The 12401-nt window shown below is 45.6% G+C and overlaps 1 protein-coding gene across 1 annotated transcript in view; it reads left to right on the top strand.

Annotated features, from left to right (window-relative positions):
* VWF (von Willebrand factor) overlaps positions 1-11742 on the top strand; it is a 135764-nt gene extending 124022 nt beyond the window's left edge. Inside the window, exons 47-52 of the mRNA XM_059184573.1 lie at positions 213-329; positions 7683-7781; positions 8433-8561; positions 9082-9121; positions 11064-11161; positions 11381-11742. Coding sequence (XP_059040556.1) covers positions 213-329; positions 7683-7781; positions 8433-8561; positions 9082-9121; positions 11064-11161; positions 11381-11569 — 672 coding nt within the window. The 3' untranslated portion in view covers positions 11570-11742. The remainder of the gene's footprint in view (positions 1-212; positions 330-7682; positions 7782-8432; positions 8562-9081; positions 9122-11063; positions 11162-11380) is intronic.
* The last annotated feature ends 659 nt before the right edge of the window (positions 11743-12401 follow it).

The following is a 12401-nucleotide window of genomic DNA, read 5'->3' as shown; positions in this document are numbered from 1 at the left end:
CTTTCGGGCATAAAAGCTCTGGCTTACTATTCCTATCCTTGAGGTGGGAGGGCAGGGAAGGAGCAGCCTACTGGACACAGGAGAAGTACGAGGGTGATGACTCATCTTCGCTGTGGGCCATGGGGCCCCCTTTCCTAAGGCAGATGGCTGAGGTGAGTGGGAGGGTTGGGGGGTTAGCCTGGGCAGTCTGACGCTGGTGACTCTGGTTTCAGCCCGGGAAAAGTCTGATGGTTGATGTGTGCACGACTTGCCACTGCACAGTCCAGGTGGGGTTCATCTCCGGATTCAAGCTGGAGTGCAGGAAGACCACCTGTAAGCCCTGCTCCCCGGTAAGAGGGTTTGTCAGGGACCCAGAGTCCCTGGGGACCCAGAAACTTGGGGGACCCAAGCACTGGGACCTCACTGGGTCTGTGAATAAAGGTTTTGCTATTTTCTGATTGTGGGCAATATTTCACAAGTATAATGGAGAGTCTTGTTTTGTAAATTTAAAGAAAAAAGATAATATTTGCAAGGCCTGGGGAACCATATGTACACTTCTTTTCACACAACATTTTAAGGAGCATCACTACCATTCTTTGAAAACAGTAAAAATTAATTAGTTAATGAATATTGATCAGACACTCACTGTGTGCAAAATTCTACACACTCTTTCTTGGAACGGATGTACCTCAGCTTATACTTTCCTCACTGGGCACTGAGGTGGTTTAAAACCTTTCACCCTGTTTCCGCCAGGTCACAATGTCACAATGACTCTGTTCGCTCTGAGGGTGGATTCAGAGAAGTGGAATCATCATTCTAGTTGTGTAGATAAAAACCGGCATTTCACTGCTTTAATGATGACTCAGCCCCACCTCCAGAGCTGGACTGACACTTCCTCCTCAATGTGCCGTCTGTGTTGGGGGCTCCTGCTTTTTTTTGGAAAACACAATTGGACGGATGAGCCTCTTGTCAGCCAGAGGCACAGAATACAGTAATAGCTCTTCCATTCGGTGCCAACGGAGGGCTTTCCCTCTCAGCTTCGTCAGGGAGCAGGCAGGCTGTGGGGCGGCGTCTGGGAGGAGTCCTTCATGTGAGTAGGAGCAGAGCCAGCCAGAGGGGGACTTCAGGAGGACAGGGACAAAGAACACTTGAGCGGGTCCTTTATATGGAGCATTCCACATCTGTGTGCTTCAAGGCACTTGGCTCAGACTCATGCTCAAAGAAGGGGCGTAATAAAATATCTGCGGAGTGAATGGGTCTATAGGAGACACAGCTATTTCTGACAGGATGATTCCAAGAGAACATTCCTGCTCAATCAGAACGAAGCCAACTAAACACATGCTTTTAAAAAAAAAATCCCAGTTGTTGCTCTAGGATTCTGGGTGGTGTATGTACACATAACAGCTCCCCTAGAATACATATCAGCTTGAATAGGGAATTAAATAATGCTGTGTGGAGTTTGCGACAGACCTTATACCTTGGACGTCCACTGAAATACAGTCAGTGAAGCAAGAAGTCCCCACCAACGTCTCCAAGGAGCACGTTCTAGAGGGCAAGCGGCTAACTCTCTAACAGCGCCCTCTAGTGGACAGAAGGTGGCACAGTCCGCTCCTCTGCATCCACAGAAACCCAGCTTTAGAATCAATCCAGGCTAGCACTAGGTTTCAGCAGTTTTTTAAATCCACGCCTCCGCCTTTTTTTTTTTTTTTTTTTTTTTTTAACTCTTCCTCCTTCCCTCCAAAATTCTGATATTCCCCCATGGCAGTGTCCTCACTTCCTTCCTCTTGAGAACTGCTAGATTCGTCTCCCTTTCATGTTATTATTGCTCAACTTTTGCTGAAAACTGCCTCAGTCGTCCCCATCCCCCAAGGATGCTGCCTCAGTTCAGCATCCTTAACTGGTCTCTGCTGTGAAGGTGAGAGAGGTCTCCTGCAAGTGAGGCGCTGTGGTGAATTAAGTTTAGGTAGGTCGGCTTGAACTGCCTACACCAGACTGAAGTGTTGTCATCACCATGTGAGTCCTTCATTTCCTCCCAGTGGAGACTGTGCTTATACGTATCTAAAAGGAGTCTGTAGAAGGTGATTTGTGCTGGTGGGTAGTAGACATGAAGCCTGACTGGTGAACTCTCAAGGAAGGCATGAGGAAGAGAGGTCTTCGACATAGAATGCGAGAAGGCACCTGGAGGGACCTGACCACGAGCTGACATTGAGTAGAGAGTTGAATATAGAGGACTTTCCAGGAAGGGGAATGGGGGCTGCACTGGCAGCTGGAAGTAAGAGAAGAGGACAGCAGAGGGAAGCAAGACTGGAAGGCTTTGAGCAGCTAATGCAATTTCTGGAAAGGGCCATGAGACACAGGCAGGACAGTGTTCGGGGAATGACTGGTCAGGGGCAGGACTGACTGGCTGCTCAGCCCTACAGAAGTGAGCTCAGGCTGCTAGGAACTCGGCTGGCAGGCAGAGGAAGTGGCTGCTCCTGATTGGATGTTAGGGGGAAAGCCCATTCAGCAGTGCCTTACTCTACGTATGGGTGCATGTGCGCATGCGTATGTCTGCATAAGGAGCACATCGTGGTGCCAGGAGTGACTGGGAAGCCTCTCAGAGCCAGACAAGCCCTGTTACCTGGTGCAGCTGCATTCTGGCCCTCTAAGGCAGGGGACCTGCGGAGGGAATGTTTTCTTTGTTTACTCCTGTAAGTGGCTCCTGCCAGGTGCCCCTCCCCCCCTTTCTTTCTCCCTTGTTCCCAACTCCAAAATCATTGGCCCTCTCCTATTACCTTCTACCCTCTCTTCCTTTACTTCCTGCTGTTTTTCCTATCATAACTCTGCCTTTCCTCTATTTTTGGCTTCATTGTGCCCTCTGCTTTTCTGGAATGTGGGTTTTGTCCCCATTGTAAGGACCTATTTTATATTTTAGCAAGAGGCTTTCATTGAGGTTAAACAAAAACCTTGTTGTTTAACCCTTAAACTGTCGCTGCTCCCCTTCCCCCAGGGGATTCACTTAAAAACAAGTCCTGGGGGGCGCCTGGGTGGCTCAGCGGGTTAAAGCCTCTGCCTTCGGCTCTGGTCATGATCTCAGGGTCCTGGGATCGAGCCCCTGCATCGGGCTCTCTGCTCAGCAGGGAGCCTGCTTCCTCCTCTCTCTGCCTGCCTCTCTGCCTACTTGTGATATGTCTGTCCGATAAATAAATAAAATTAAAAACAACAACAACAAACAAACAAGTCCCGGAAACCAGCTCCAGGTAACAAAGCCCAGATACAAGGGTGGGTCAGGCCAGGTGGAGACATCCGATCAGTGGGGGGCATGCATACTGTCTCCCTAGCTACGGAGGAGTATGGGCCCCCGCCCTTTGGAAGCCTTTTTGGCGCCAATCCTAATCAAGGTGTAATAGGTTGGTTCAAATGTCTACTAGGGTAAATTGTAACTCAATTGGTCATCTAGCATCACTGTGGAGTTTCCTGTGTGTGTTAAAATCTCATTGGCCACCTGTGCGTGGGCAGGCCCCAATGCATGGCCTTTGCCCTTAAAAGCTAGTCTGTGAAACAGAGAAGGGTCGCCCTCTCTTTTAAGAGGTGCGGCCCCGAACATTCGGTTAGATTATTGACGCTTGGCGCGAAATAAAGCTTTGCTTGACCTTCGCTTTATATCAGTCTCGCTCCTTTAATCACGGACCCATTATTGGGGCATAACACCCATGACCCTGACCCTTCACTTAGCGGTCCCCTCCTCCCTTTGTCCCCTGCCCACTCACTTTTCCTGTAAAGATTTTTCCATTTTCCTCTCCTTGGGCCTGCGGAGCAGAGCCTGTTTCCTAGTCTCTTCTTCTAACACTCACTGAAAAGAAAAGCACCCAAATCCACGCTCCCACAAAATCCTGCCCTATTTAATCCCTGTTTAATCTCCTCCTTCTGCCTGGAACCACGCACACTCACGTACACTGTTTATTCCCTCCCTTTCTTCCTGTCGCCTTTACCTCAGTCGTATACCTTCCAGGAATTGTACGTTTTTGAAAACACAGTTAAAACTCCCCAGTGAAAGTCAACCCGATGCCTCAGACTCCAGTGGTGTCCTTCCCAGCATGGAGAGTGTGGCCTGGACCCAGGAGCCCCGATTCTGTGCGGACTCCACACTCACGGGCTTTCTGCACAGCCTACTCCCTGTCAACACATTGTGTTCAGAAGCTTGGTTTATGAGTAGCAAATTGTTTACATTTGTTCTGCACAAGCTTACGGACTCCTAACCTTGTCTGCTGATTAGAAGCATTCAGCCCATATGCGATGAACAAGGGAGCAATACAGAAAGGCCCGCATTTTCTGTCTGAGGGCTCCAAACTAACTGGCTAGAGCTTCGTGTTAGGAAAACCTCAGGACCTAGATGAATCTTCAAGTGGTGATTACTAAATGGGCAAAATGAGAAAAAGAGTGATGCTGTAGCTGGCTTCTCATATAATTCAATTTATTCTTTAAAAATGTTGTGAGATTATGTCCCCCCCACTTTTTTTTTTTTTTTTTTTTGGAGTGGTGGGTAGCATGAAAAGAGCTTAAGTTTTGAAGCAGTGATGAAACAGCTGATGGTAGCTTTTGGTTTTTATTTTGTTAACATTGCTGAAAATACACTTATTTGCAAGAGTCGGTTGCCCTGTATTGTCTCCCAAATTAGGGGGCATTTTTGCAAGACAGTGAGGTCCTATTTTACTGGAAGCTGGAAGCTCCTGCTTTTTCCAGCTCAGATGTAAATGAAGGATTGTCACTTAAAGCCACTGTCATGGAGTTCCCAGCTCAGCCAATCTTAGAGATTGTAGGAAGCCTACTTAGAGAGCCAAGTGCTGGGTGCAAAAACAATGGCACAGACTTAGTTTGGAATTTACATGCCTCTCAGGGAGAACAAATGAAAATTTCAGATTGTGTTGAGTGTTTTTTTTTTTTTTTTAAGACTTTATTTATTTATTTGTCAGAGAGAGAGAGCACAAGCAGGGGGAGCAACAGGCAGAGGGAGAGGCAGACTTCCTGCTGAGCAAGGAGTGCTATGCAGTACTTGATCCCATGACCTGAGCTGAAGGCAGATGCTTAACCAACTGAACCACCTAGGCATCCCTGGATTGTGTTAAGTCTTATAAGAGTATGTTTGTGTGTGTGTGTGTGTGTGTGTGTGTGTGTGTGTGTTGTATCTTGCAAGACCTCTCTGAATAATGATATTTGAAATGATTACTGAAGGATGAGAAAAGCTAGTTATCCAAAGCATGGAGAAGAGCATTCCAGGTAGAGGGATAACAAACATAAAGACTCTTAGGTGAGGAGGTTGGGATATTCATGATCCTAGAAGATGCAAAGGCATAGATTGTCAAAAGCAAGGGGATAGTGATAGAAGACAAGGTCAGAAAATTAGGAAAAAACCATACAGGGCCTTGTAGAATGTGTTAAGAAGATTGGATTTTATTCTGCATGTAATGGGAAGCCAAAGAAAGTCTTATTTTTGAAATTTTTGTAAAAGTATTATTTTTTAAAAATCAGGATAGTTCACCTACAATAAAATGCATAGATATTAAATACGTAGTTTGATGAGATTTGATAAATGGATAAGTCTGTGTAACCACTAAAATAGTAATGTGAAGAAATGCACCTAAAAGGCCAATGGGGGAGAGAAAGTAAAATTCTAAACAAATAACTTGATTAAACCAAAAGAATATAGAAAAACATTAACAATAGAACAGATAACAGAGAAGAAAACAAATAAAATGAATAACAGAATGGGAGATATAAACCCAAACATATCAATAATTACATTAAATATAAATGGGAAAACAAAATCCCAATAAAAAATGGAACTTGTCAGGCTTGAATAAGAAAGCAAGACCCAGTTAGTATGCTGTTTACAAGAGACACACTTTCAATTCTATTTATTTATTATTTTTTTAAAGTAAGCTCTATGCCTAAGGTGGGGCTTGAACTCAGGACGCCCGGATCAAGAGTCACACATTCCACCCACTATGCCAGCCAGGGGCCTCAAGATTTATTTTCATTTTAAAGAGATGGAGAGATTGAACATAAAAGGATGAGAAAAGATAATGCCAGTCAATGCTAAGAATTAAAAAGTTGCGATGGATAATCTACAAGATAGACTGTAAGATGAGGAATGTTACCACAAATAAAGAAGGTTATTTCATAAAATGCCATAAAAGACTACTATTTCATAAAAGACTACATAAAAGAAGGTTATTTTATAAAAGACTACTCTGAAGACACAGGAATCCTAAATGTGTATGCATCCGGTAGCAAAGTTTCCAGTATGTGAAGCACAAATTGACAGAACTAGACATAGACTTATCCACAACCATATTGCATAATTTTAATATTTTTTCTCAGTAGTTGATAGAACAAGTAGGAAAAATATCAATAAAGATATAGAAGATTTGGAAAACTATACCCACTCACTTGACCTAATTGAGAATAATAGACTGTTATACTCCCAAAGTGCAGAACACACGTTCTTCTCAATGCACATTGAGAAAATTTTCACCTATCTGGACCAAATTCTGGGCCAGTAAAAGGTCAATATATGTAAAAATTTTGAATTTAGAATACATTCTGTGACCACAATTAGATTGAAATTCGTAATAAGAAGGTATTTGGTAACATGCCCCACCATTTGGAAATTAAATAAAATATGTTAATTCATGAATCAGAGAAGAAATCATAAGTGAGGATAGAAAATATTTTTCCATAAATAATTCCAGTTACTCCAGAAGTTACAATATGCATCCTTGACTTCTCATGATCTATCCTGGTTTGATAAAAAACACTTCATGAATGATGTACTTACCCCTCTATACTTTGTGCTATTGTTGTCACGTCACTTACTTCTACATGAGAAATGAATTCACAAGATGTTCTTTTTGCCATCCAGTGTCTTTCAACAATTGTTGAAAATATTTTGTCAAGAGTTTATAATCATTGTCTATAGAGGGTCAGTCCAATATAAGCTGTACTGCCATTACTACAACAAGAAATCCATGAATGTCTTTTAAGCAGAGGAGTGACATGACTAGACTTATAAGAAAGTCTTTCTGACAGATGTGTAGAGACCTATAGGGTCAGTACAGGGGCAAGAATGGAGGTAGAAAGACAAATTAAGACTGATACCAGAGTCTAGAGGTATATGATGATTGCTTGGACTAGGTGATGACAGAGGACACTGGTCATGACAAGTGGAGGTTGAGTCAGAGAGAATTTTTGGCAAGATTTGATGATGGGAGTGGGGGAATGCAAAAAAGAAAGAAGTCAAGAATGACTCCTAGATTTCTGGTTTTGAGCAACTGGGTAATGAAGCTATTTACCAAGGTAAGGTAGGACAGGAGAAGGATGAAATTTGGGAGAAATATCAAGTTGCATTTTGTAAATAAGTCTCGAGAAGATAAGATAAACAGTTGTTGAATTAAACAATTGAATTTGTAAGTCTGGAGCTCAAGGGAGGGGTCTAATTTAATAGGTCTGGCTGCTAGAACTTGAACAAGGTGTACATAGGTAGAGGCAAGGAATGCCATCTAGGGGACTGAGAACTGACAAAGGTCAGCCAAGAGTTGAATGTTAACTTTCTGAGCTCTGGGTGCAACTGCTGGATGGGAGAGATGAGAAGCTAGAAAAGTAAGCCTACTTATGATGGGGTGTTCTGGGGGGTTAACCAAGGCTGATTTTTCTCCTGGATACAGGGTTACAAGGAAGAGAAGAACCAAGGCGAATGCTGTGGGAAATGTCTGCCTACAGCTTGTACCATTCAGCTGAGAGGAGGACAGATCATGACACTGAAGGTGGGAGCAAGTTGAACTCATGTCACCACCTGATTTCCCATTTTGGCATTTCTTCTTCAAGAAATAAAGACTAAGTTTGGGTCAATATTAGCTTCCCACCTATTTCTGATTTTATAGAGAAAAGATGGAGAGCCTGTAGAAGGTACAGAATTTTCTCTGTGATTTAGTAATTTTTTCACTCTCCTTGACCAGAGCGTAGTTGGCATAAGGCCTATGGTTTAGAGTTGGTTGATCTTTAAGATTTCTTCCAGCCTCCATTGCCTATAAGACTGACGGGCAATCAGAATGACAGTAAGTCTGATCTACAAGAGTGTAAATTAGTTGTTAGGGCTGGGTGGTGGAACCTGGATCATCTCTGATTCAGTTATTGATTTGCTAGTTTACCCTTACTATGTCTTAATTTTTTAAACTTCTAGGTGGTCAGAAGGGTTTGGGGAATTCTCCGCATTTATGCAGCCCTATTCACAATAAATGAGCTGGGACTCCACTTGTACTGTGTGCTCTGGGTGTGGAGACCATAGATGGTCTCAGTCTTGTACCATAGTCCTCCAGATTGTTTCAGCAACTTCAAGGAGTCATGATTTGAAGTGTCTTTTCAGACCAAAAACCATCTTCAGATTTGCTCTACCCATTTCCCCTCTTTGTTTTCAGCGTGATGAGACGCTCCAGGATGGCTGTGATAATCACTTCTGCAAGGTCAATGAGAGAGGAGAGTACATCTGGGAGAAGAGGGTCATGGGCTGCCCGCCCTTCGATGAACGCAAGTGTCTGGCCGAGGGAGTGAGTAGTTAAAGCTCAGGCCCTAATTTCCTCTTGACAGCTCCATCTTTGACTCTAAGAACAGAGTCCTCTGAATGGTATGGTCTTCCCTGACATGATGTCCCAGTGTCCAAGGGAGACCCCAGACCTAGTTCAACAACCTATGAGGTTTCAATTTCAAAGCGTAGTGGAAAGACTATATAAGCACTATATGGTGCTTTCAATAGATACTTTTCCCTTCGGGGACACTGAATCTATGATCCTCGAATGGGAGGGTGAGAGATCAGATGATTTCTAGTCCCTCCTGAGAATGATGGTCCTGGTGATGCAACTGGGAGAGAATCTAGAATAATCAGAATTGTTCCAGCCTGGTCAGGTAGGGTGGTCAGTCTGCTCTCAGTTGTGATGTCAGTGCACATTTTATGTCTGGGGACTGAAGCTCGGGGCTGCGAGGCCAGAGCCAGGAACTGGCCTGGAATGACCTGGAAGCTGTCTGTTGTGTCCTAGTTGTGCCTAATCTGGGATTTTACTCTTTTCTTAGGGGAGAATCATGAAAATTCCCGGCACCTGCTGTAACACATGTAAGTATATTACCAATAGCTTGTCCCTTGAAATCTGTCAGACCTAGTGCAAGGACTGTTTTTTTTTTGGAGGAAGCTTGTTCTGGAAAGATCGTTCTTAACCACTGGCCAATCACTAGGTTCAGTTCTTCAGGGAACCACCCCCGCCTTGAATGTTCTTAAACAGCCCAGTCCTCAGATCGCCACTCAAATCCCTGTGAAGCAGTCTCTTCCCCTTTTCCAAAACTCCTTACTCTTTCTATCCTCCTACCTGCTTTTTCCCTCCCAGAGGCAAGGGTGGCTCATAGACCCATCCTGAGACAATATCTTCTTTTTCTGGCCAGAGCTCCTTGAAGAAAGGCACCCTTGATCCATAATCTTGACAGAGCAGACACTCAAGACAAATGTATTCTTTGAGGGTCAGACAGCCACCTCCCAGAGAAAGAGAAGCCATCGGCTAGCTGACATGAGCTCCCACCACAGGTTGTGAGGCCTGCAGACGCAGAGACCACAGATTCTTCTCAAGAGTTCAGAAGACTGGTCTACATTGATTAACCTCCCTTCTTCACTCTCAGGCCCCTCATGGCCTTGCAGTTATGTTCTGCCAGTGGGTCCTCGTAGTTCACAGCAGGCTGCCAGTGCCCATCAGACTGTAATCTCACCACACATTCCCGTGTTCATGAGACAAGTAACTTTCCAAATCCTAGTGCTAGTGCTGTGGTCTCTGAATATAGACTGTTTTTTTGTTTTTGGTTTGGTGCTTTGTGTTTTTTTGTTTTATGTGGGGTTCGTGGGTCCATGTTTGGTATTGGGTAAAGAAAGGAGGAGTGAAAGCATGAATACCTTCGGTCCTCAATCATTCATTCATTCTCTTCCTGATGGCTCACTCTGACAGTCCCTGCAGTTGCTGTAAGAAGGTTGCAGATCGAGGAAACACGTTCCGAAAGCTACTCTTTCTGTGATTCCTAGCTGCATGAGTTTCAGAATGCTGAAGTCTGGAAACCATCAGGGAGCATGAATTCTCTCTGGGCACATTTTGCGCATGGAATTTGGTCAAGAGACAGTTATTTGCCAACCTAGCAGGGAGGCAGCGAGGGGGCCTGTGTTTGTCAGTACTCTTGGGAGGGTGGAGATGCTTCGTGAGGGGAGGAAGCCAGGCTCAGGGATTTAAATCTACAGTGAAAGAATATAGCCTGTTGGCCTAAATATATTTTCCTTATTCATTTTTTAAATGTGGTTGGCAGACTTTCACTGTAAAATGAAGTTAGTTGGAAATTGGGAGGCAGGCTAATATGTAGTTAGGGTTGATTTAGTTTGGGAGCCATTCAAGAATGGAAGAGCTCCAGTATTCAGATGGGGAATGGCGAGCTGGTAGTAAAGCTAAGAATTATCAGTGGGCCAAGCAGAGGTTCAGATCTGAATGCCACTAATCCTGGCCATGCCAGAGACCGGAAACAGCTATTCCCAAAGGAAAGACTCCATAAGGGGTCCTAGGGATGCTCTTAATCCCCTGCGTGGTCATGACATTTGCCCTTCCTCTTTTACAAAGGCAAAGATAGATGTTAGTTGTATTTATTGGCTCCTTCCTTGCCCATTAGCTTCCGGATATAGTTTTAAGCATAAGAAGATTGCTCCAGTCATTATGGTTTTTAGAGTCTACAATTACATAAAAGCGAATCTCGTCCATCTGTATCACCAACACACAGTGATCGGCCAGGCTCCTCCTGCCATTCAGATTGTACCACTAAGTGAATTAAACCCAGCTGTAACTATTACCTCTGAATGGGAGGGCCAGGAGATGCAGAGGTGAACCAGGATAACTAGCTCCCCCCTTTGCAGCCCACTTCAGTGATTTGGTTCCTGTGAAACTGACCTTTTTCCAGTGAAGTGAGGGCGATGGGCCAGAGAGCTTTATATCGAACCTCAGCCAGGCCTCACACCCCATCTCTCACCTGTCCTGTAGGTGAGGAGCTCGAATGCAAAGACATCACAGCCAGGCTGCGGTATGTCAAGGTGGGAGACTGTAAGTCTGTCGAGGAGGTGGACATTCATTACTGCGAGGTAAGGGGGTCCTGGCTTCAGTGAGGCTGAGGTGGGGAAGGGTAGAATTGTGTTTCCTCATCAGACATGCATAGAAATTGCAGCTAGTAGGATTTGGATGTAATAGGACCATAAGGATGGGGGCACGTCAGACTTTCCTGAGATCTGCCTTTGCAAATTGCCTAGCAGGCCCCTCCAGTGTTGCAATGCCACCCATTACCCCACCTTGTTCCGTCACAGGGTAAATGTGCCAGCAAAGCCTTGTACTCCATCGACACGGAGGATGTGCAGGACCAGTGCTCTTGCTGCTCACCCATGCGGACAGAGCCCATGCTGGTGCCCCTGCACTGCACCAATGGCTCCGTGGTTCACCACCAGATCCTCAACGCCATGCAGTGCCAGTGTTCCCCCAGGAAGTGCAGCAATTGAGGTCGCCCCAGACCCTGCCATCGCCTGCCTCACCTGAGACTGGACCAGCCAGTGTGCTGCTCTTGCTCCTTCTCCTCCTCCTCCTCCTCGTCATCGTCGTCCTCCTCCTCCTTGTGCTCCGCTCTGGAGCCCTCCAGTGTCCACAATAAAGGCTAATCTCTCACCTTGCAAAACGCTGGTGGTTCACTGCCTCTTCCAGGCTGCGATGGCAGGGGTGGGGGGGTGGGGGGGATTGGGGGGGTGGAGTGGGCAGGGCCCAATCTCCGCAACTTGTTCTGGGGGAGAAAGCACAGGCTCCATCCAAAAAAGTGCTCCAGCCCCAGGCATGGCCAGCCTCTGGGAAAAAATGGTGTCCGCCTCCATGGGGTGGGGAGAGGATTGTCTGGGGCAGGACTTCTCAGAACCCAGCCACAAATCTCCAAAGGGATTTGCTCAGAACACTAGGTTCTCCAAGCTCTGGATCCAGGGGCTTCTGAACAGAGCAGAGGGGTGGGCCCTGGAGCCAGGCTCCTGCCAAGGCAGACGTGGTCATTGCCAGTGTGGCTGACCTTGGGCTGAAGGAACTTGAGCAGGTGTGCAGGGGTTTCTCCAAGCCCTTGGCTCCCTAAGTTACCACATATCCTCTAATACACCGAGGACTGAGGGACTGAAAATGGGGAGCTGGCAGGTACAGGAAAAGGGGCCCATCCAGCAAAATCTCAGTCCTGGGGGATGAGCCCCAGACTTGTGGGAAAGCCTGGGTTCTACGTGTGGCCCTCATTCTACGGTGTGGCTCCCAATAAAACATTAGAGGTTCTCAGCCTTAGTTTCCTCATCTGGAGAATAGGAACAT

Source organism: Mustela lutreola, chromosome 8 (assembly GCF_030435805.1).
Source record: "Mustela lutreola isolate mMusLut2 chromosome 8, mMusLut2.pri, whole genome shotgun sequence".
Classification (NCBI taxonomy): Eukaryota; Metazoa; Chordata; class Mammalia; order Carnivora; family Mustelidae; genus Mustela; species Mustela lutreola.
This window is presented reverse-complemented; position numbering and strand designations above follow the sequence as displayed.